The sequence below is a fragment of the Rattus norvegicus genome, chromosome 2, assembly GCF_021556685.1.
Source record: "Rattus norvegicus strain SHRSP/BbbUtx chromosome 2, alternate assembly SHRSP_T2T, whole genome shotgun sequence".
NCBI classification, from domain to species: domain Eukaryota; kingdom Metazoa; phylum Chordata; class Mammalia; order Rodentia; family Muridae; genus Rattus; species Rattus norvegicus.
The window spans coordinates 118,721,264-118,746,308 of record NC_141535.1 but is presented as its reverse complement, the minus strand read 5'-3'; the positions used below and the strand labels follow the sequence as shown (position 1 = coordinate 118,746,308).

Genomic DNA, 25,045 nt, shown 5'->3' with positions numbered 1-25,045 from the left:
CTGTTTTATTTACTCATAGTATCAATAATACTGAAGATACACAACCTTTTCTGTCTGTATGTCACCCTCTCTTCGGGTCTTTAGTAGTGCTTGCTTATCTATTTCAGTCAAATGTATTTCTTATTTAAAAAAAAAAAGAGTAAGAGACCTGACAACACAGTGTTATCAAATGTTTTCAGCTGAGACCCACATGTCATTCGGCATTCAGATGTGCGTGCGCTTGATTGATGGATGGGTTTGCGACAAATAAAACTAGGATCAACAGCTTTGCCCCTTTCCCCCATCAGAGAGCAGAGGAAAGCATAACTCTACAACAATAGCAGGATTAGGGATGCATTAGCCAGCCATCGACCAGAACCATCCGTCCCCATCAATACCCCGCACGTAATAACCTGAAGCTATGATAAGGAAACAAAAGCTGGAGAAAGGAGACAGGAGAAAACAAATCAATAGAAGAAGGTGTCGTCTGAAAGCCGCACTGACCACACGAAGACCCCCCACCCCACCCCAACCCCGCATTCCAGGGGCTCCTGCTACTGAGTGTAGAGCTGCCTTACCCAGAGTTCGCATGGGGAAGGAGAAGGACGCGGGTTTGGGACCTGAATTTTGGTCTCAATGTGTGGTATTTATGCAGCGAGCCTGTGTCCCCAAAATTTCTTTTAAAGAAAGAACACCTTTTACCTAAATGGTTCAGACCCTGGGTGATCAGAGAGCTCTCAGAGACACAGTGGAATGAGTGTTAATGTCCAAACACTCGTGTAAATATTCCCTTGAATATGGGCTAGCTCGACAAATCCCGATCGACTAGTTCTGTGAGACACACACAAAGCGTAACTTTATCTCTTAATGGAAAAATACCAGTAGTCTTTGACAGAAACCAATGCCAATCCTAGAAGTCTTACTTTTCTACATAGGTTTTTTTTTCTTACAATATCTTTTTCACAAAAATGTATTTTTCCTTTCAAATTGTAGAATATTTTGATGATAATTCCATCATTTTCCCCCACAAACAATGGAGGCTTATTTATTCAGCTTTCTTGTTCTGTGTCTTTGGAGAGAGCTTTTGATTTTTGTATTACCTGTCATATTTGTTCCAATTTACAATTTGTTCTAATTGGCCATTGAAAGGGCCGGGGTGGCTTTCCCCTGGCGAGGAGGACATTAGCGATATTTGTTCTCCTCTGAAGAAGAGGTGAGAAAGGAAGGGAGCCCACCTCTGATTGTGGAGCCCTGCTCTTGGGAAAGAGGCTTCATCACTGGGCTTCAGCTCCACGCTCAGAAGAAGCAGCCCATTATGATAATTCGTCATTATCATCATTGCTGTCATTATTAATGTTGTTAATATTCTTTATTGACATGGTCTAGTGCTTCATTTCCTTGTGTAAGTTTGCAAAGTGTTGAAAAGAAAGTCATTTAGCTCTATCCAGATTCTTGTTTAGTTCTGGGAAGCTTGACTGGAGTAAATACAGAAAGAACTTTGAGGAACTGTACCTCCAAACAACATGCAGACAATTCTTAGCACAGGATATAAGCTTCCAAGTGTGTGGACACGAGACATAAGCGATATTAGAGAGTTTCTAGTCTGGATCTGGTTGCACAGGCCAGTGGTCCCAGCTACTTAGGAGACTCACAGCTTCAAGGCTTCCTTAGGCTTCAGGGTGAGATCAAGGCCAGCTTGGGCAAACTAGTAAGAGCTTGCCTTAAGATCAAGTAAAATGAAAAATAGTAAAATCTGGGGATGTAATTCAGTGATAGAGCGCTTACATAATAATTGCCCTGTACGTCAAAGAAAACAGATTTCAGTGAGATTTTTGTTTGTTTGTTTTCCTTTTAATGTGTATAAGTGTTTTGGCTGCATGTTTATCTGTGTACCACATGCACGTGTCCACAGAGCCCAGAAGAGAGAGCTGGGTCCTCTGGAAAAGAAGTTATAGGTGATTATGAGCTACTATGTGGGTATTGAGCCCGGGACCTCTGGAAGAGCAGACAGTGCTCTTAATACCCCCCACCTTACCCTTAGCCCTCTCTCCAGCCCCTGGTTTCTTGTTTTTGTAGTTTGTTTTCAGGTAGAATCTTGCTAGGAAGCCCAGGTCATTCTTACACGACAGGGACTCCAGCCTCAGCCTTCTGGTTGATGTAGACACCATTCAGCCAGTGATGGCTATTATTGTATTTGTGAAATCTTATCTCGAGAATCCAAAGACAACTGTTTGCAGAGGCACAGGCAGATTTGGGCTTGCATTATCGAAGGCCGGGGGCATATTAATCATGAAACAGAATTACTGTAAACACACTCAGAGAACAATTGCATTTCAATTATGAGTCTTTGGACTTGAAACGCTTACAATTTTCAAAGCACAAACTTAATATTTTAGATAGCATTTCCTACACACCAGTGTAGTTGGTAATGTTTGAAAGTCTTTGTGTAAGCTGAGCACCTTTAAGGTGCAAGTCCCTAAGGGAGCCTGAATTATATTTGCTCCTAAATTAGACCTATTTTATAATGGGTATAATCTAATGGGTATTTTTCCTCTGTGTGTGTGAGCGTGTGTGTTGTGGATGAATGTGTTGTGGATGTATGCTTAATATGTATGTGTGTGTAGTGTGGATGTGTGTGGGTGTGTTTGTGGTACATGTGGGTATGGATGAGTGTGTTGAGGATGTATGTGTAGTGTGGATTGTGTGAATGTGTGTGTGTGTATGTGTGTGTCTAGGGGAGCCATGCATGTATTTGCATTTTAAAATTCATTATTTATTGTTGTTGTTGTTGTTGTAGTTATTGTTGTTGTTGTTGTTAAGAAAGAGTCTCTTACTTAACCGGGACCTTTCCAACTTGGCTCTACTGAAAAACCAGTGAGCTCCAGGCATTCACCCGGCTCCCTGCACCCAGCCCTGGGAATAGCGGCATACAGCCTCACACCAAGCTTTTCACATAGATACTAGGCCTAGACCTCGGGTCTTCCTGTCTGTACTACACGTGCTTCACCGGCTGACACGTGTCTCAGCCCTCTAGTGGGTATTTCTTTCAGATCTTAAAACATTTCAGGGCAGTCTTAGTAAGTGACCAGATAACCGACCTAGGCCTACCTCCACTGAAGCCAAATGAACCCAACAGCTAACTCCGACTTCGACAGTAGGTTCATCCCGCCCTCCAGCCCTACTAGACCTCTCTCTGCAGCACACTCACCAGATCTGAGCAGATCCTGGCCCTGCATCTGAACTCTGTATCCACCAGAGGAATGTCCAGAATTCAGAGGTCCATCAGTGCAGTATTAAGGGATATTGCTAAGCTCCAACTGCCATCAATCTAAATGGGACGATGACCCTTGATACATTTGCAAAATCTAGGTCATGCACGGCCTGATTGATAGCCTTTCTTTAGGGCATAGTTATCATTTTAGTGGTCCATGAAAGCTATTTCAACGGCTCTTATGCCCATGGTCCAATGCAGGGCCCCTGACTCATTCTGTCCAAGGTAGCATGAGTAAAAACCCTGCCTTCTCTATACTGTTTGTGCACTAGAGGAGAAGGAAGCCATTTCTTCCAATGACCGGGTAGATGCAGCTCTTTGGATGGTATTGGAAGATTACTCCATGCTGTATGTGTCCCTGGTCTTTGACACTGAGATACAATGGCCGCATTATTATCTACCAAGTTCACACGAGAACAGTACAATTGAGTTACGAAAAGGAAAAAAAGAAAAGAAATGAGAAGAAAAATAGCACATCCTAAGTAAATTTCCAATATTTGTGGATGAATGTGTTGTGGATGTATGTTTAGTGTGGATGTGTGTTTAGTGTGGATGTGTGTGTAGTGTGGATGTGTGTATAGTGTGGATGTATGTTTAGTGTGGATGTGTGTATAGTGTGGATGTGTGTGAGTGTGGATGTGTGTGTAGTGTGGATGTGTGTGTAGTGTGGATGTGTGTTTAGTGTGGATGTGTGTTTAGTGTGGATGTATGTTTAGTGTGGATGTGTGTGAGTGTGGATGTGTGTTTAGTGTGGATGTGTGTGTAGTGTGGATGTGTGTGAGTGTGGATGTGTGTGAGTGTGGATATGTGTATAGTGTGGGTGTATGTTTAGTGTGGATGTGTGTATAGTGTGGATGTGTGAGTGTGGATGTGTGTATAGTGTGGATGTGTGTGAATGTGGATGTGTGTGAGTGTGGATGTGTGTGAGTGTGGATGTGTGTGTAGTGTGGATGTGTGTGTAGTGTGGATGTGTGTGAGTGTGGATGTGTGTGAGTGTGGATGTATGTTTAGCGTGGATGTGTGTGAGTGTGTATGTGTGTATAGTGTGGATGTGTGTATAGTGTGGATGTGTGTATAGTATGGATGTATGTTTAGTGTGGATGTATGTTTAGTGTGGATGTGTGTGAGTGTGGATGTATGTTTAGTGTGGATGTGTGTGAGTGTGGATGTGTGTGAGTGTGGATGTGTGTGTAGTGTGGATGTGTGTGAGTGTGGATGTGTGTGAGTGTGGATATGTGTGTATAGTGTGGATGTATGTTTAGTGTGGATGTGTGTAGTGTGGATGTGTGTGTAGTGTGGATGTGTGTGAGTGTGTTTGTGGTCCATGTGGGGTATGGATGAGTGTGTTGAGAATGTATGTGTAGTACTCACAGCCATACTTGGTTCCAGGTAGCCTTCAGGCCAAGGAGTAGACAAGTCTGGATGGCACTGGTGCTCTTTGTGCGCATTCTAGAGCAGTGGCAGACCCTGGAGACAATACTTGTGTTGTCTAGGGTTAACTGTGCACAGTCTGATACAGACCACGAAAGGCGCTTGGGAATATTAATTACACAGAAGGAGACATGTGTGTTTCAGGACAACTGTGCATGCATCCTAGCAATTTAAGAAGCTCAAGAATGATGGTCAGTGATTGATACACTCTCACTCAGTATTCAAGCATGCAGTACAGTGTTAAATGCAACCATTTCTGTCTCTCCAATTCAGCTGCAAAACAAACTGTGGGCTGATTATGAGGGTCATCCTTGGGAAGTCGACATGAGATGTTTAATTGTGACTATGCAGATATCATCTGAATGCAAAGATAAGACATTAAGGCTTAAATGTGAATGAACCATTAAGACCAGGACACAAAATATAAAACGGCTATGCCTATTTTTTTTCTTTTCCTACATCAAGACCAAAGGCGAGGCTCAGAGGCAGAAGTGCACATTCCGCCATTCTGCCTGTAGCCTGATGCTGCTTTTGTGGGTAGAGCTTTGTTGATTAATAACCATGGCAATTGGCATATTGCTTCGTATGCTTTTTCTTTCTCCCTTCCTTCCTTCTTCTTTCTGTTTCTACCTCCCTTCTCTTTCTGTTTTTTACTTTGTTTTATGTGATTGAGTGTCTTGTGTGCGCAAGTGTGTGTGTGTGTGCGTGTGTGCGTGTATGTGTGTGTGTGCGTGTATGTGTGTGTGTATGTGTGTGCGTGTATATGTGTGTGTGTGTGTGCGTGTGTGTGTGTGTGTGTGTGTGCATGTGCATTCTCGTGCTCATGTACATCAGGAGCATGCCTGGTACCCATGGAGGCCAGAAGAGGACTTCCCATGTGGCTGCTGGGAACTGAACCTGGATCCTGTGCAAGAGCAACAAGTGCCCTTAGTCACCCACCCATCTCTCTAGCTCCTTACTGAGACAGGGACTTAGTGTCTTGCTAAGTAAGTAGCTCTGGCCAGTCCAGAACTCTCTACATAAATCAGGCTGGCCTCAGACTCACAACAATCCTCCTGCCTCTGCTTTCCAAGTGCTGGGACTGCAGGTGTAGTCATTAGGTCTGCTTCTGTCTATGTTTTATATGGCTGTTTTTATACTTCGAGGTCACACAGCTCAGTGGTAAGGACAACCGTATGGTATGAACTGTGCCTTCCCCATCCCAAATCCATATATTCAAGTCCTCGCCCCCTAATATCCCAGAATGAGACATTTAGTGACAGGATTGCCAAATGTGCATTCATTTAAGATGAGACCACACTCACACTCTGGTACGAGTCACTCAGAAGAGCCTCCTTATCCAAGGGTGAATTTGGATGCAGACCTGCATCAGAGGGTGGATCTCTTGTGAAGATGAAGGCAGAGATTGGGATGACACAGACTACGAAAGCCAAAACTGGCTTTGTTGAACAGAAGCTGGGAGACGGGCATGGAAACTGCCTCGTGTTTTCAGCCACAGCACCGAAATGCCAGACTCTGGTTGCAGAACCCAGGGGCAGTGATTCTTGTAACCACTCTCCCTGGCATACGTTTGCACACCTCCCAGCTAATTCACAGCTCCTTGCACCTCTCAACCAGCAGTGCCTGCCCTGAGTACTTCCCAACTTGCTGCACCTGTGTTGTGCCCTACTTGGCTGTTAGAAACTCTGGTGAGTCCTAGTGTAAGGCTCTGGCTCTAGAACTTGGTGGAATTAAATGTAAGAATTAGAGGCTGAGGGTGGGTTCTGAAGCACGTGTGAGGTCATGACTCCAATCCTTAGTGTGAACTTGAGCCTGAATGCTAACACACACACACACACACACACACACACACACACACACACGAATTAGTCATATGTAGTGGTTTGGGGCTTTAAATTTTTGGTAATGAGATCTCTTAGAGTTGTGGTTCAGTTGGTAGACCATCTACTTAGCATGTGTACAACTCTGGGTTCCGTCTCTAGCACCACATAACAGGGAATAATGCCCGAAATAAACTTCTGAGCTATAAGCACGAGGAACAGATGTTCATCTTGGTGTATAGTGAGTTTGAGGCCAGTCTGGGCACATGAAGTCTTTCCTCAAGCAAAACAAAACCAAACAAAGCTGAAACGTAGAAAGAATCAATGCTTGCCGCTTTGTTGCGGGTGTGTTTTAATACATCCACAGACTTGACATTTCTGTGCTGCCTGTGCTTCAGGGTAGAGGGCCCTGAGAGAGCAATGAGGGAAATGATCAGCAGCTTAAGCATTAATTCACTCGGAAGCTGTGAAATCGAAAGGCTAACCATGCCATTTTGCCAAATTAACAATTTTTTTCAAATCTGTACAGCCTCCTACTTGGCTGTTTGGTAGGGCCTGGCTCTGACCTGGAAGAAAACACCCTGACAGCTAGAAGCTCCTTAACACTCAGACTTCTTAAGAAAAACTTCAGTAGCAAAGAAGTGCAGGCCGACAGGAGCCAGATGTAGATCGCTCCTGAGAGACACAGCCAGAATACAGCAAATACAGAGGCGAATGCCAGCAGCAAACCACTGAACTGAGAATAGGACCCCCGTTGAAGAAATCAGAGAAAGAACTGGAAGAGCTTGAAGGGGCTCGAGACCCCTTATGAACAACAATGCCAAGCAACCAGAGCTTCCAGGGACTAAGCCACTACCTAAAGACTATACATGGACTGACCCTGGACTCTGACCTCATAGGTAGCAATGAATATTCTAGTAAGATCACCAGTGGAAGGGGAAGCCCTGGGTCCTGCTAAGACTGAACCCTCAGTGAATGTGATTGTTGGGGGGAGGGCGGCAATGGGGGGAGGATGGGGAGGGGAACACCCATAAAGAAGGGGAGGGGGAGGGATTAGGGGGATGTTTGCCCGGAAACCGGGAAAGGGAATAACACTCGAAATGTAAATAAGAAATACTCAAGTTAAAAAAACAAACAAACAAAAAAAAAAACTTCAGCGCCTTGTGTATCCGTGAGCATCGCAGTCCTGTCTCCTTTGAGATATGTAACTAAGTTAGAATTAAAACCTGGGCTGCATGGGCATTTTCAAGTCAGGCAGGAGGAGGTTTGCCTTTTCTCCTTCAGTTTAGGAAGTAGATGGGGATAGTTTACCCCACTCAGAAATATCTCAATCCTTTATTTTATAAATAATGATAAGAAAGGAAAACTTCTTTTGTTTTAAGGAGAAAATCCTCAGAGCTTGAGAATTAAAAGCATTTTGTGTAATTCAAGGTAATCTATGCTGTTCCCTCTGAAGCAGTAATTACTTCTAAATCTTTTTTATAAATTAAAATATGACAATATGATCACTTGACAAATTTGTACATGTATGCAATGTATTATGAACCCCCCCCCCCACCATGAACCACCTCCAACTTCCCCTAGGGGGAGTTTAAATCTTTTTTGACTTATGACAAGCATGATAGAGGAGGTTAGGTGACTGCAAAACCCCTATGCATGGGTTTTCTCAACCCCAAGAGAGTCTCGGTAGCATTTAGGGACAAGGCGAGCTTAAAACAGATGTAGATTTCTCCTGAGAGACACACCCAGAATACAGCAAATACATAGGCGAATGCCAGCAGCAATCCACTGAACTGAGATCTGGACCCCCGTTGAAGGAATCAGAGAAAGGTCTGGAAGAGCTTGAAGGGGCTCAAGACCTCATATGAACAACAATGCCAAGCAACCAGAGTTTTGAGGGACTAAGCCACTACCCAAAAACTATAGATGGACTGACCCTGGGCTCCAACCTCTTGGTAGCAATGAATAGCCTAGTAAGAGCACCAGTGGAAGGGGAAGCCCTTGGTCCTGCCAAGACTGCCCCCAGTGAACGTGATTGTTGAGGGGAGAGTGGTAATGGGGGGAGGATGGGGAGGGGAAGCCCATATAGAAAGGAAGGGGTAGGGGTTAGGGGGATGTTGTCCCGGAAACCGGGAAGGGGAATAATAATCGAAATGTAAATAAGAAATACTCAAGTTAATAAAGATAAAAAAAAAAACTTTGCTTCTCAATGCAGGGTCATAAGCCTCCAGTGTCAACACTGCCCAGTGGCCTGTCAGACATGCGACATCTAACTGGGGAGTTTTGCAAGCATGAGGACCCAAGTTGGATCCCCAGAACTACCCAACAGGTGCTTGTAATCCCAGCACTGGGGAGGCAAAGACAGGGGATCCCTGGGACTTAGTGGTCAGCCAGCCTAGTTTATTTGGTGAGCACTAAGTCAGTAGGACACTGTCTCAAGCACAAAGTGCATGCACACACACAACACACGCGGGCACGCAGGCACATGCCCACACAGGCGCGCACGCACGCGCGCGCGCGCGCACACACACACACACACACACACACACACACACACACACACACACAGTGGGGGATGGGTGGAGAAAGGGAGAAGAGGGGATGGGAGAGGCTCCAGTTGTACTCCACACCTAAGGGACCTGATAACACTCTTCAGGGAGCCTCAGCACTGGCCTGTTTGCAACCTGTTCCATGGTTGGCACGTGGACTGGAGAGACAGCTGACAGCACTCTGCGCCTCCTAGCCATCTTACAATTGCAGGCTGGGTTCTTTCTCCTCCCTGCCCGCTTTCCTTCATTCTTGACAACCTTGCTGGAGAATGAAACTCTCGCTAGGTACCAAACGTTTTTCTGTGTGTGGGGCAAAGATCACATTGTTTAAGCTTTAAAAAAGTTTTCAAGATCGCAACACTAACCTCCCCCTTTGAGTCATGAGGAAACAGAGGCACATCAGAATAACTCACCCCAAATCAGCCTGTACAGGATCAGGTCTGGCTCTAGAGTACCCCCGACTTCTCCACCTTCTTGTCTTTTATTCCTGTGTATGTTAGGCAAATTCATGTTAAAGAATGTACTGGAGTCAGAAAGGCATGCTGAGCCATTGTCTTTTGTACTGCACGATTCGCCAGTGTGCTCTAGTGACAAAGGCAGAGGCTGGGTGGAAACGGGAGAGTCAGCCGCTCACTGCTCCAAGGGAATGCATTCTGACAGATTGGAAGCCTGAACTCATGCATGTCTGCTCGGCTACTGTTTTAACAAGGGCCCTGTAAAATGCTGAGCCTGAAATACCTTGATTTGTCTGGGGCATTTGGATGCCCTGAGGGCACGGCACGGAGTGGCACTCATCTCAATTCATGGGATGGTTGCATGGGCCCAGTTCCCACCGTGTGTCACATTTGGGAGGCCGCAGACTTCATTTGGACAGAGCAAGGGTCTGTGGTCTGATTGGATTTCTCCATCCAAGTTTTTGCTACCCTCAGTAAAATAATCCCATTCTCTATGTTCCAAATGAGGAGTATGATCTTATATATGCATAGGTGGATACCTGTAACCTCTCTCTCTCTCTCTCTCTCTCTCTCTCTCTCTCTCTCTCCCTCCCTCCCTCCCTCCCTCCCTCCCTCCCTCCCTCCCTCCTCTGTCAAAGAAGAGAATGGCAAACATGAATAGTCAGGCAATGGTGTTGTGCATGTTTGGGAAAAGAGTCAATGAAAATGCACTGAATCCTACATGACCTTGTGGTGAGCTTCTGTTTACATGGGAGGTAGGAGAAAGGGCATAGCTTGAAGCAGCAAAGATCTGGTCTCCCTTTCTTTAAAGAGGATGAACGTCCTGCCTGTTCCCTGAGACCTACTGTTCGTCAGCCTACCTCAGATGTGAGGAGCGAGCACAGAACAACATCCTAGATGGTGAAGGTCTAATAACCTGACAGGAAAAGGGATTCAGGGTAAAGTCTTGGGACAAGTGAGACTCAAATGATTAGGTCATAGCTCACTGCTTATGTCCCTCAGAGTCTTGGAGTATGCTGGCTGCTTCCCCTAACTGTGAGCTGCTATGTTGAGACCTGGGGGGGGGGCGTCTCTTTTCAGATAAATTTACAATTGGTGATGCGTCCCTCTTGTGTGTGTTTGTCCTTTTCACTCATACATGCATGTGTACACATGTATGCTGGTACATGTGTGTGTGTATATATGCCTGTATGTGCACCCATCTATAGGTGGAAGCTACAAACAACTTTGGGTGCTGTTGCTCAGGATCTCCCTTGATGTATGTTTTTGAGTCAGGGTCTCTCATTGCTCTGGAACTTTCCAACTAGGCTAGTATGGCTGGTGAGTGAGACCCACTGGTGAGTGCCTATGTGGTCTCCAACACTAGGATGTGTTACCATAACCATCCTTTAAAAAAGTACTTGTGTGTGGTTATATGTGTGTGTGTGTGTGTGTGTGCGCGCGTGCGCGCACACGTGCGCGCTCATGTAAGTTTTGGGGATTGACCTCAGGTGGTCAGACTTGGGGACAGACACTTTTACTGGTTGTGTATCTCCCAGAACCTACACCAAGCTTTATTACATGGTTCACAGTTATCAATTTTAGGCCCTCAAGCTTGCAAGAAAAAAAAAAGACTACTTTGCTAACAAAGTCATTTCTTAGTCCCCCTCTTCCCTCTTTAATGCACAACCTTGAAATCCTTCTTCCACAAGACTCCTTGAGGACCAGAGCCCTCTTAGTTCCATCCTGGTTTCTCCTCCTTGCTCAGCTCCTATTGTACAATGCGGAAGTCATCTCAGGGATAAGGGACTTTACTATGTAAGTCTTAGAAATGTAAGATACGATCCGCAGACCACACATGAAGCTCAAAAAGAAGGATGACCAAAGTGTGGACGCTTCAGTCCTTCTTAGAAGGGGGAACAAAAATATTCACAGGAGGAAATATGGAGACAAAGTTTAGAGCAGAGAATGAAGGAAAAGCCATCTAGAGACTGCCTCACCTGGGGATCCAGGCCATATACAGCCACCAATCCCAGACAATACTGCTGATGCCAAGAAGTGCAAGCTGGCAGGAGCCTGATATAGCTGTCTTCTGAGAGGCTCTGCCAGAGAATGACAAATACAGAGGCAGATGCTCACAGACAACCATTGAACTGAGAATGGGGTCCCAAATGAAGGAGTTAGAGAAAGGATTGAAGGAGCTGAAGGAGCTTGCAATCCATAGGAACAACAATGACAACAACCAGAGCTCCCAGGGACTAAACCACCACCCAAAGACTACACATGGAGAGACCCATGGCTCCAGATGCATATGTAGCAGGGGATGGCCTTGTTGGGCACCAATGGGAGAAGAAGTCCTTGGTCCTGCCAAGGCTCGATGCCCCAGTGTAGGGGAATGTCAGGGTGGGGAGGTGGGAAGGGGTAGATGGGTGGGTAGGGGAACACCCAGGGGATGGGATGGGGGTTTATGCATAGGAAACTAGGAAAGGAGATAACATTTGAAATGTAAATAAAAAAATATCCAATAAAAAAAAAAAAGAAAGAGATGCTGGGTAGGAGCTAGTGAGTCAGCAGAAAGCAGAGAGCACCACAGTCAGGTGTGATGATGGAGAATGTGCATGTTTCAGGGGGGAAACTCTTGGTTTCTACCATAACCATTGTCTAAAGTGATCATAGTCAGCTCAGTGCATCAGCAAAGTGAGAAGTTACACAGGTCTTTGGTAGCTATGGCAGATAAAATGTTTTTTGTCACACTATTGTAGTTTCCCCTTCTTGGGCCATTGTAAAGACGCCACTTCCTAGTTGCTTTCAAACTTGGGGGGGGCCTTGGGGTTAAGGATAACGTTCGGAGTGGGCAGAGCATTTCACGGGCTCTTTCCAGGATTTGCTTCTAACAGGACTTCAGGTCTTGCTTTCCCTACCAAAGGTGACCTTGGAAGATACGCCACAGGTGACAAAGCGACAGAACAAAGGAAGGTCATTTGGCCTTCACAACAAAATCTTACTCAATATTTGGGATTATCTGGGTGATATAATTGGGTGTTAGAACCAAAATGTTGGATATCAGCATTTTAACACATTCTGCTATGGTCTCTTCCTATTGATATTGGGGTGGGGGTTGAATTAAAAACAAAGAGAGGAAAGAGAATCTTGACCCTTCAGGCGAGCTGCTGCAGAGTGATCACCCACACGTGGGCTAGACTTCACTTGGTGTTGGTTTGCTGTGTGGGTTGCATGGCCAGTAAGTCAAAAGCCACACCCCAGCTCAGTGCTCAGAGACATAAGCTGGGTGGCTGTGATTAGCACCAAAACAGCACCGACTCTTTTTTTTTTTTTTTTTTTTTTTGGTTCTTTTTTTCAGAGCTGGGGACCGAACCCAGGGCCTTGCGCTTCCTAGGTAAGCGCTCTACCACTGAGCTAAATCCCCAGCCCCCAACAGCACCGACTCTTACTGCCAAATGTTACCCGAGGCCCTCCTGAAATCCCAGTCAGTTTGCTGGGTATGTTGCTGTGTGTCTTTAACTCCAATACTCAGGAGGCAGAGGCAGGTGGATCTCTGTGAGGTGGAGACCAGCCTAGTGGACATAGTGAGATCCGACGTTAAATAACAATGACAAAACATTCCCAGTGGGCCTCACGATCCTCTCTTGAGTGCCGGTGCTCGTGTTACTTGGAATTTTAAGTTGTGATAAATTGTTCTGATGTTAGACACTGCAGCAGTGGCCAGGAGCAATCTCAGACTTGCCCAATGTTCCATTTTCAGACTCACAACTGCTGCTGAGCGGGCCAGCTTTGTCAACTAGGCACACGACTCTCAGCATCTCAGAGGGACTATTTGCAAGCAGCCTAAGACTCTTAGAGTTAACATTATTTTAATCATTGACAGAAAAAGAACAGGAGCAGAATATGTCCTTTACGAGAGGAGAGTTTCCCAGCACTGGACACTTCAGGTCTTTCTCTGGAAGTTCAACAAAAGTTCTAACTTCTTTAACGATGGTGTCTTGGTCACTGTTCAATTGCTGTGGGAGACACCATGACCTAGTCAACTTACAGAAGAAAGCATTTACTTGGGGGCTTCCTTACAGTTTCAGTTACTTCACGATAGAGGTGATGAGGGTGGTGTCAGGCAGGCATAGTTCTGGAGCAGCAGCTGAAAGCTCACAGCCAATCCACGGACTCGAGGCAGAGAGCATAAGATGGGGCTTGGTGTGGGCTTTTGAAACCTCGAAGTCCACCCCCAATGCCACACTTCCTGCAAAAAGGGCCCACCTCCTAATCCTTCCCAAACAGTTTACCAACCAGGAACCAAATGTTCAAAGACACAACAAGCCGATGGAAGCCATTCTCATTCAAACCCACACAGGGAGAGGGAAGTGACAGGGATGCCAAGCACTCGTTCAGGGTTACCCTCAGGGAAGGTTTGGATCCAGCCTGCATGGCTCCCCAGTCCAGACCCCTTGATGACTCTCAGCTTGCTGCTAGTAATTCTTGCACAGTGCCTACAACAGGCCAGGACCCTTGGAAGCGAATTCACAGCTTATACTTAATTCTCAGCAGACACTCAGAGAACAGAGCAGTTTAGACAGTCACAGAACCTTTTATTTTGACCATGTGGTGTGGCTAGCCCTTAGGGTCAGAATCTCTCTGCCAGACAAATGAAGGAAATTGGTGAGTAACTCAGCTGGCGGATTCTGAGCCAACTTAAGGAGTTTGGCAAAGGGATTAGCTTCTAGCTTGCTGGCAAACATAAATTATGACTAACGAGGGAAATGCCAAAGATTTCAAAACTCAAAAACTGTACATAGAGCATCAGTGACTATTTCCTACTGGCAGTCTGTTATGGACTAAGCTTAGGGGTAGATCTGACATCATGGCTTTAATTCATATGTTAAAGTAAGTCTCTGGTTTGTCGTTTGTTTGTTTGCTTGTCATGTGCACCTGCATACATGCGTGGCAGAGAAACATCATTTCTATTGCTCTCCATCTTAGAGTTTTGAGGCAGGGTCCCTCGAGGAACCACCTTATTGCTTGGCTGGTATGATGGTCAACAGGTTCCAGGCACAGTCCTTTAGCTGTGTCCCCAGCACTGGGTGTACGGATGCTCACTACCATGTCTTGTTTCTTAAAACTGTGGGTGCTGGGGATCCACATTCAGGTCCTCGTGTTTGCACAGCAACCGCATGACCACTGAGCCATCTCTCCAACCTCACGATACCTACGTGAATTATTTCTAGCAATTTACTTCGCACGCCATGAGTTAAATACTTTCACGATTTATGTATTTTTAAAAACACAAAGAATTGAACTAAGATACCTCACTCGTCGTAAGATTTAATGTTCTGCTGTCAGAGACACCAAGACGTGGGAAAATGCCCTTCAACAGATGCAACCTGGCTTGACAATGCTATGGCAGACAAGGGGGTCCCATGAAGTAGGTTGGCAGTTACGTTGCGTTGATGCAAAGCCAGCATGGAGTAGTTCAGGTAAAGGCCTCAGTGTTTGCCATGTGACATAGCATGTCTCCGTGTGCATTTACTTTGCATAATGTGGAAGTAAATGTCTTCTTGGGGCTGGGAACTCAAATCCCCAGGAGCTGTTTGGGGTCTGATCATCCTGTGAGATGCTTTACACTAGCTGACGTGCCAAGAGTCTCTGCTCCACTCTCGGCTGTGGGCTGCTTCCCCACCGCGCCTTCCAGTGTCTGGTTCCCTCTCTGTCCTGAAATCAATTCTTATTTTAGCTTATAATGAAAAAGAACATTTTCCCCTCGCATAAAGTAAGACCTTCCAAGACATTGCTTGGCTGGCTACTTCTTTTGCAAACAAGAGACAGTTTCTTCTAGTTTGAATGGCTCAAGATGTCTCAAAGCAACAGCATAAGAGAGATTTGAGACTGAGCACACCAGACCCCGCAAAGCATAAGGAAGCACAGAATGATTTCATAAAAATAGTTCTAGCAATTAAGACCCACAGTTTAGAGAAACATAAGGTGCATACATACTTGAGTCAGAGTCCCAAGGCCTTTCCTTCAGCAGGGATGGCAACAGCACCTCTCAGCATGGGGATCCTCTCTCACACAACAATGCTTACCCAGAACTCACCTCCTCCCTGTTCTAACTTCTGGGAGCCATTGTTTTGTGAGCCTCTGGAGAGACTCAGCACAAATGTTGCTGGCTGGCTGGAATAATGGGCCCAATATAGGCAGTTAATTTTCTTTCCGTATACACCCTTATTAAAACAGGATTTGTCCTATTTTCCTGTTTGTATGTGTCTCTCTCTGTGTGTGTGTGTGTGTGTGTGTGTGGGTCTGTGTGTGTCTGTGTGTGTGAATGTGTGTGTCTGTGTGTCTGTATGCGTCTCTGTGTGTGTGTGTGTGTGTGTGTGTGTGTGCTCTATTGTCTACTTTATTTGTTATGGTTACTTACTATATACTCTCTCTGACCTGGAACTTGCCGAGTATGGGTTCGGCTGAAGACTTAGTTCTAGGAATCTATCTGCTTCCACTTCCCCAGTGCAAGGTTTCAAAGGAACACCCCCACACCAGCCACTTTGCACAGATGTGGGGATCAAACTTGGGAGATCTTCATGCTTGCAAGGTGAGTCAATTATCAGCAATGGCGAACCTCCAGGCCGGAGAAAGACTCTGTTTCAACAACTAAAGTAGGTGGAGCCTGAGAAATGACTCCTGAGGCTTTTTGCTGCTCTCCACACTTGTCTGCCTACATATGCACATACATTGAACACACGTACACTTCCACAACAAGCATGCACACATGCACCTTTCTTAAAAACGTATCTCCCTAGAAGTGAAAATAAAAACCGTTCCAATCGTCAACATTTTTATATATAAAATTATTATGTAATTAAATGGACAGAAAGCACGTTTAGATTAAACAGATTATGAGTCATTCTCATAATGTTTGATGTTAATGTGTGGAGCTGCAGGAACAATATGCTATCATTTCTATAATGAATTGTTTACATTTTTCTCTAGTAAAAAAGTTTCAGCCGAGTTCACTCCTGTAATCCCAGCACCCAAGACTGAGGCAGGAGGATCAACCACATGCTACAGGTTAGACTGGACTAGCCTGGGCTATAAACCGAAATTTTTGCCTCACCCCCTCCCAATACAAAGAAATAAAAACAAAATAAAACAACTGACCCAAATATAACCCCCGAGTTATCATTGTTAGGAGAGATTGAACTAGAGAGAGCTAAATAAAGTCAAAACCGGGTTTAATTTCGAGCCAATACTTTAAAACGTATTTCATCCTTGTTTTGTATGTCCAAGTGTTTTGCCTTCATGTATGTATGTGCATCGTGTATATATCTGGCACCCACAGAGGCCAGAAACCAGTGTCGGATTCCCTGGAATGAGAGTTACAGTGGCTGTGAGCTGCCATGCTGGTACCTAGAACAGTCAGTGCTCTTAACCGGCAGCCATCTCTCCAGCCCTGAAGCCGACACTGTTGTTTCTTTTTCATATGGTATCATTACTTCTTCATTATCACTGTATATTAATCCCAGCTAGGTGGACAGATGGACTTTAATTTCAAGATGGGTGAACGGGGATACTGTGATAAGCCTCAACAGTGACAAACACACGAGGAACAAGGAAACTGTTCTAATGCACACACAGATCGGAGGTCTGGATTCAGTCCAGTTGTTCCCACAGCTGGAATGAACATCTGGGCCGTGCTGGGATTCAATAGCCGTTTTAGATCCATTCAGTCCCACTGGTATAAGCCCTTCCTATGTGTTGGGCACCATGGGAGGCTTTTAAGTATTTTTTTTAAATATGAAATTCCCTCCTAGTAGCCGTGTATATTATAGGCACCCACTTTGAAGATGAGAAGCTGCCTAGATAGGTTAGGTATAATACCCAGAGCAGTTATAGAGCTAAGGGATCCACTCAGGCTTGGGGATGCCGTGGGGTTCCTTTCCCCTGCTACCAGAATGCTACCCAGGCACTGTCTGTACTGAATGGAGACCCTGACTGGAGTTGAGACAGTTCAATGAAAAGTTAGAGCCTCAGGTATAACAAAAATGAAGCCACGTGGCTTATTCCCAGACACCTGTAAGTTCTCTGGAGCGGGGAGACACCGATAGCGATAGCACGAACCTTGTTCCCTCTGAGCCCCCGTGGGCATGGCAGAAGGTTCAGGGGACAGCGCGGATCCAGGGAGGAGTCACGAGCCTGGACTTCGGGCTACAGGCATGAATAAGGAATAGGAGGGCAGGTAGGAGGGATGATGGCGGCTGCCGCATTGAGGGTTTCAGATCAAAGGCAGAGTTGTCTGTCTTAACACGGAGGTGTTAAGGCTCGCTGGAACGTTCTGGGGAGAGCAGGCTTGAGGAGATTCATGAGGACATGGCACGGAGGAGCCAGTCTGTTTCCCACAGGCCAGCTGGCTTCCACTGAGAGTCCACACAGAGCCACTATCCTCAGTTAAGAGGCAGAGTGCTAAGGACTTGCCAAGGCTCCGGGAACAAAGTCAAGAGCAAATGCTTTGAATGCTGGGACTTTAGGTCTGCCCAGCAGACTTGCGTTATTCAGGTAAGGTATTGACAGCTCTGAGCCCAGTGCCTGAGGGGGCTCAGAAGACCTGCACCCTGCCTCACTAGGATGAGGGAAGAGATCCTGTATGCACAGAGATTTCAGAATAGCAGCACATTGCACAAGGCCACATCATCTTCATTCTATGACTTATACAGAAACCACCTAAAAAAACCATTAGGACATTAGGACATTTCCTCTCATCAAGGCTGGGACTTCATTCAGAAAAGGAGGCCGATCTTACTATAAAAGCCTATATTCAACAAAACGTGAAAATCTGCAGGAATTGGACAATTTCCTAGACAGATACCAGGTACCGAAGTTAAATCAGGAACAGATAAACCAGTTAAACAACCCCATAACTCCTAAGGAAATAGAAGCAGTCATTAAAGGTCTCCCAACCAAAAAGAGCCCAGGTCCAGACGGGTTTAGTGCAGAATTCTATCAGACCTTCATAGAAGACCTCATACCAATATTATCCAAACTATTCCACAAAATTGAAACAGATGGAGCACTACCGAATTCCTTCTACGAAGCCACAATTACTCTTATACCTAAACCACACAAAGACCCAACAAAGAAAGAGAACTTCAGACCAATTTCCCTTATGAATATCGACGCAAAACTACTCAATAAAATTCTGGCAAACCGAATCCAAGAGCACATCAAAACAATCATCCACCATGATCAAGTAGGCTTCATCCCAGGCATGCAGGGATGGTTTAATATACGGAAAACCATCAACGTGATCCATTATATAAACAAACTGAAAGAACAGAACCACATGATCATTTCATTAGATGCTGAGAAAGCATTTGACAAAATTCAACACCCCTTCATGATAAAAGTCCTGGAAAGAATAGGAATTCAAGGCCCATACCTAAACATAGTAAAAGCCATATACAGCAAACCAGTTGCTAACATTAAACTAAATGGAGAGAAACTTGAAGCAATCCCACTAAAATCAGGGACTAGACAAGGCTGCCCACTCTCTCCCTACTTATTCAATATAGTTCTTGAAGTTCTAGCCAGAGCAATCAGACAACAAAAGGAGGTCAAGGGGATACAGATTGGAAAAGAAGAAGTCAAAATATCACTATTTGCAGATGATGTGATAGTATATTTAAGTGATTCCAAAAGTTCCACCAGAGAACTACTAAAGCTGATAAACAACTTCAGCAAAGTGGCTGGGTATAAAATTAACTCAAATAAATCAGTTGCCTTCCTCTACACAAAAGAGAAACAAGCAGAGAAAGAAATTGGGGACACGACACCCTTCATAATAGACCCAAATAATATAAAGTACCTCGGTGTGACTTTAACCAACCAAGTAAAAGATTTGTACAATAAGAACTTCAAGACTCTGAAGAAAGAAATTGAAGAAGTCCTCAGAAGATGGAAAGATCTCCCATGCTCATGGATTGGCAGGATTAATATAGTAAAAATGGCCATTTTACCAAAAGCGATCTACAGATTCAATGCAATCCCCATCAAAATACCAATCCAATTCCTCAAAGAGTTAGACAGAACAATTTGCAAATTCATCTGGAATAACAAAAAACCCAGGATAGCTAAAACTATCCTCAACAATAAAAGGACTTCAGGGGGAATCACTATCCCTGAACTCAAGCAGTATTACAGAGCAATAGTGATAAAAACTGCATGGTATTGGTACAGAGACAGACAGATAGACCAATGGAACAGAATTGAAGACCCAGAAATGAACCCACACACCTATGGGCACTTGATTTTTGACAAAGGAGCCAAAACCATCAAATGGAAAAAAGATAGCATTTTCAGCAAATGGTGCTGGTTCAACTGGAGGTCAACATGTAGAAGAATGCAGATCAATCCATGCTTATCACCCTGTACAAAGCTTAAGTCCAAGTGGATCAAGGACCTCCACATCAAACCAGATACACTCAAACTAATAGAAGAAGAACTAGGGAAGCATCTGGAACACATGGGCACTGGAAAAAATTTCCTGAACAAAACACCAATGGCTTATGCTCTAAGATCAAGAATCGACAAATGGGATCTCATAAAACTGCAAAGCTTCTGTAAGGCAAAGGACACTGTGGTTAGGACAAAACGGCAACCAACAGATTGGGAAAAGATCTTTACCAATCCTACAACAGATAGAGGCCTTATATCCAAAATATACAAAGAACTCAAGAAGTTAGACCGCAGGGAGACAAATAACCCTATTAAAAAATGGGGTTCAGAGCTAAACAAAGAATTCACAGCTGAGGAATGCTGAATGGCTGAGAAACACCTAAAGAAATGTTCAACATCTTTAGTCATAAGGGAAATGCAAATCAAAACAACCCTGAGATTTCACCTCACACCAGTCAGAATGGCTAAGATCAAAAACTCAGGTGACAGCAGATGCTGGCGAGGATGTGGAGAAAGAGGAACACTCCTCCATTGTTGGTGGGATTGCAGACTGGTACAACCATTCTGGAAATCAGTCTGGAGGTTCCTCAGAAAATTGGACATTGAACTGTCTGAGGATCCAGCCATACCTCTCTTGGGCATATACCCAAAAGATGCCCCAACATATAAAAAAGACACGTGCTCCACTATGTTCACCGCAGCCTTATTTATAATAGCCAGAAGCTGGAAAGAACCCAGATGCCCTTCAACAGAGGAATGGATACAGAAAATGTGGTACATCTGCACAATGGAATATTACTCAGCTATCAAAAACAATGACTTTATGGAATTCGTAAGCAAATGGTCGGAACTGGAAAATATCATCCTGAGTGAGGTAACCCAATCACAGAAAAACACACATGGTATGCACTCATTGATAAGTGGCTATTAGCCCAAATGCTTGAATTACCCTAGATGCCTAGAACAAATGAAACTCAAGGCGGATGATCAAAATGTGAATGCTTCACTCCTTCTTTAAAAGGGGAACAAGAATACCCTTGGCAAGGAATAGAGAGGCAAAGATTAAAACAGACACAGAAGGAACACCCATTCAGAGCCTGCCCCACATGTGGCCCATACATATACAGCCATCCAATTAGACAAGATGGATGAAGCCAAGAAGTGCAGGCCGACAGGAGCCGGACGTAGATCTCTCCCGAGAGACACAGCCAGAATACAGCAAACACAGAGGCATATGCCAGCAGCAAACCACTGAATTGAGAACAGGACCCCCGCTGAAGGAATCAGAGAAAGAAGTGGAAGAGCTTGAAGGGGCTCGAGACCCCATATGTACAACAGTGCCACGCAACCAGAGCTTCCAGGGACTAAGCCACCACCTAAAGACTATACATGGACTGACCCTGGACTCTGACCTCATAGGTAGCAATGAATATCCTAGTAAGAGCACCAGTGGAAGACTGAACCCCCAGTGAACTAGATTGTTGGGGGGAGGGCAGCAAGGGGGGGAGGATGGGGAGGGGAACACCCATAAAGAAGGGGAGCGGGGAGGGGGATGTTTGCCCGGAAACCGGGAAAGGGAATAACACTCGAAATGTATATAAGAAATACTCACGTTAATTAAAAAAAAAAAGTCAATTATTTATTCAGTTAAAAAAAAAAAGAAAAGGAGGCCGATGACCTATTAATCTCTCAGGGGGGCAAATACTGTTTGACCCTGGGTGCATCATTTAACTGTGAATTTTAGCATCTTTATCAGTGTAACACTTGGCCTGTAGGGACCAAATAAGTAACAGCTGTGAAGGGATCTTGTATATGAAACCACCTTATCTCAGGAGTGGGGAAAGAAAATGTAAGGTCGGGAGAGGAGGAGGGGGAAGGAAGAAGGGAAAATAGAGAGGAAGGAGAGAGAGAGAGAAAGGAGGTATCCCGAGAAGGCCCCAACAGCATTCACAAATTAACGATACTGTAGGCTTGTTGAAAGTGAACTAATGAATTAAACCCATCACCCCATAGGCTGGAGTCGGGAAGCTCATTTCTGGTTTACATGGTGTTTGAAAACTGCCTGCAGCAGACAAGGAAGTAGGCAGAGTAACCAGGGCCTGTGTGGTCCTGACCCAAAGCAACACATCTGAGATTTATAAACACACACACACACACACACACACACACACACACACACACACACACACACTCTCACACACACACACTTTAAAACTCATATAGTAATTTAAAAATGAAAAAAAAAACCAGTTGATTTGATGAAAAATTAGTATAGATTTCTAATCTTGGAGGAGGGTTGGTTCCATAATGAATAGATAATGGGACACGTGTCACTGATTTAGGGCACTTACTGAAGAAAATTAAGATATGTTGATACATTTAAAGCAAGAGTTTCTCTAATCAACCAAGGCCTGAGATGTGGGGGGCTGAGGAGTGAGAGTGGAGGGCACACTAACTACATGCTAAGGGGATTAAGCGGTGACTTGGGCTCCTTTTCTGTTTGCCTGGCAAGTGCTGAAGTTCTGGGGCTACAAAGGTCATAAACCTTGGTGACTATCCTGCCTCAGTCACTCACTCAGCAGAGGAAAAGGTCACAGCTATTTAAGAAAGCGAAAAAGAAGACTGGAATAGCTGTGAACAGGAGAGTGTGGAACCCGGGAGCACTCATTTTGCACTGAGAAAAGCTTCCGGGTTAAGGAGCCTGTAGATTCTTAAACTTTGCCTTTTAAAGAATCAAGGACCTGGGTTACCCATCCCACTGAGATTGTTTACCTCTGCAACTTGGATTGTAACTGTTATAATGCAAAAACAACGGATCATGCCTTAATATTCTCAGGGCAGATAAAAAGAGAAACTGTAGGAACTATGGGTTGTTTTTGTCTTTTTCCCCCTGGTGTCATTTAACCATGATAAACTTTGCTTATATAAAGCAAAAAAAATTTAAAAATCCTCATGATCCCCATTGGCTCATTCCAACAATCAGTAATTTATTGAAACATTAATGTCAATTGACTTTCGTTGATTTTTTTTTTTTTGGCTTCATGCTGGCACAAATGTGTGAAGAGAATATGGATGGACAAGGGAATTAATCAATCCTTTTCCTTATGTCTCATAACACTGGAGATCTTATCAAAGTCCCTTGGGAGGGCAGAGAGAGCACTAGGGAGACATTGGGGAGCATCTAGGCAGGGCAGAGAGAGCCCTAAGGAGACATTGGGGAGCACCTAGGCAGGGCAGAGCAAGCACTAGGGAGACATTAGGGAGCACCCAGGCAGGACAGAGCAAGCACTAGGGAGACATTAGGGAGCACCCAGGCAGGGCAGAGCAAGCACTAGGGAGACATTGGGGATCACCTAGCCAGGGCAGAGCAAGCACTAGGGAGACATTGGGGAGCACCTAGGCAGGGCAGAGCGAGCACTAGGGAGACCTTAGGAAGCACCTAGACAGGGCAGAACTAGCACTAGGGAGACACTGGGGAGCACCTAGGCAGGGCAGAGCGAGCACTAGGGAGACACTGGGGAGCACCTAGACAGTGCAGAACTAGCACTAGGGAGACACTGGGGAGCACCTAGGCAGGGCAGAGCCAGCACCATGTGGATGATGCAGCTACTTTGCCCCCATGAATAGCGAAACTTTCATTTTGCCAATCATTTAGAAAAATCTAGAAAAAGCTGCCCATCCATATGTTATACAGCTTTAGTATATGCCTTAAAAACCAAGTAGAATGTATATTGAAGGACTCTGTTGTTTGAATTTGCTAATCAGTTATCCCAGTTCAAGAATAAAAGCATCATAGCAAAGCAATAAAATATAAATTTAAAAAATATTTTACATAAATTTAAAAAATGCATCAAATTTATTTTTATTTCTGCAACCGCCTAAGGCTGAGCAAAACTCTTTGGGAAAATATTAAGAGGAATCGGTCAGTATTAGGCATATTAAAATGTTTAGGTGAGAGGAATCTTCCAGCTATGTTAATAAACAGAGCGGGCCGGAGAGCTGGCCCCGCCCCAGCATTATTTTGAGTTAGCGCAGACATCTGACACACATGTGGAGCTTTAGGAGAGGTGTCAGGGAGAGGAGAGTGTAAGCACTGAGGTGGCTGAACTTGTGAAGGACATGTGCCTGTAATTGGCCTTTCTCATTTCTGTCTTGTTAACAAGTATATAAATAAGAGAAGGCTTCAGTAATTGGCTCAGGGTTACTAATGAATTAATTAACTTCAGTCTATTTTACCTAACCTTTAATAATAAAAGTCCCTTTTTTTCTCTTTTTTTCCGTCCTTTCTTTCCTTCTTTTTTCTTCCATTTTGCAATAGGTCTGACGGACTGAAGAAAAAAAAAAAAAAAAAAAACCAGACGTGCGGCCAAGCTCTTGAAAATTAATGAGAAACGAGGAAAGGATCGATGTACTCTCTGCTTGCGGGGAACTGACACAAAAAAGACACAATAAGCTTGGGACAAACACAGTCAGTTTAAAAAATAGGTTAGAAAAAGTGGGCAAATTCAATTATAGAAGTAATTAGAAGATCCAGGGCAGGCTGCCTTTGGGACTGTGCCAGCAAACATGAATTAATATGAGTGAAAAGAGAGCCCATGTAGTAATTAAGAAGCAATCACCTATAGCAATGAGCACCTGAAAACAGGCCTAAAACCATTAATTCAGTGATCAAAAATATTTTTAGATGATTAATATGGCAAATTTATTTTTAAAAGACTAATTTCTGGAAAGATATCAAGACAATGGCATACCGTTTGTTCTTCTGGCATTTATATAGCTAATTAAATTTTATAATTTGCAACAACAGTCATTATTATCTGAAAACAGTGAAGGCAGTATTTCACCTCTCTCTCTCTCCCTCTCCCTCTCTCTCTCGTTCTAAAATCAATAACGTAAACTCGGCTCCCACTGGCCTCCTGCAAGTGGCTAAGTCTTGATTACTACATTATTTCAATGTGTAATTTTTCTTCATATGGCTGTGTTTCATAAATGTTAAAACGTTTGAATGAACAGGCATATTCTCAAAAGGTTTTACATGTTCCTGTACCTGGGCAGGAATTCCACACACTGTTTAATTTCAACACTATCAAATAAAAGCATTTAATATAC

The 25,045-nt window shown here is 44.4% G+C and overlaps 1 protein-coding gene across 21 annotated transcripts in view; it reads right to left on the bottom strand.

Annotated features, from left to right (window-relative positions):
• LOC103691527 (uncharacterized) overlaps positions 1-25,045 on the bottom strand; it is a 618,188-nt gene that overhangs the window by 111,509 nt on the left and 481,634 nt on the right. For 4 of the 21 annotated variants that reach the window (XM_087636959.1, XM_087636964.1, XM_087636956.1 and 1 more), the window contains exon 1: positions 9,464-9,625. The exons of 10 other annotated variants lie outside the window; for them this stretch is intronic. In XM_087636959.1, coding sequence (XP_087493085.1) covers positions 9,464-9,560 — 97 coding nt within the window. In that variant the 5' untranslated portion in view covers positions 9,561-9,625. Of the gene's footprint in view, positions 1-9,463; positions 9,636-25,045 lie in introns of those variants that run through there. 7 more of the 21 variants (XM_087637004.1, XM_087637011.1, XM_087636999.1 and 4 more) reach the window with 4 other exon arrangements.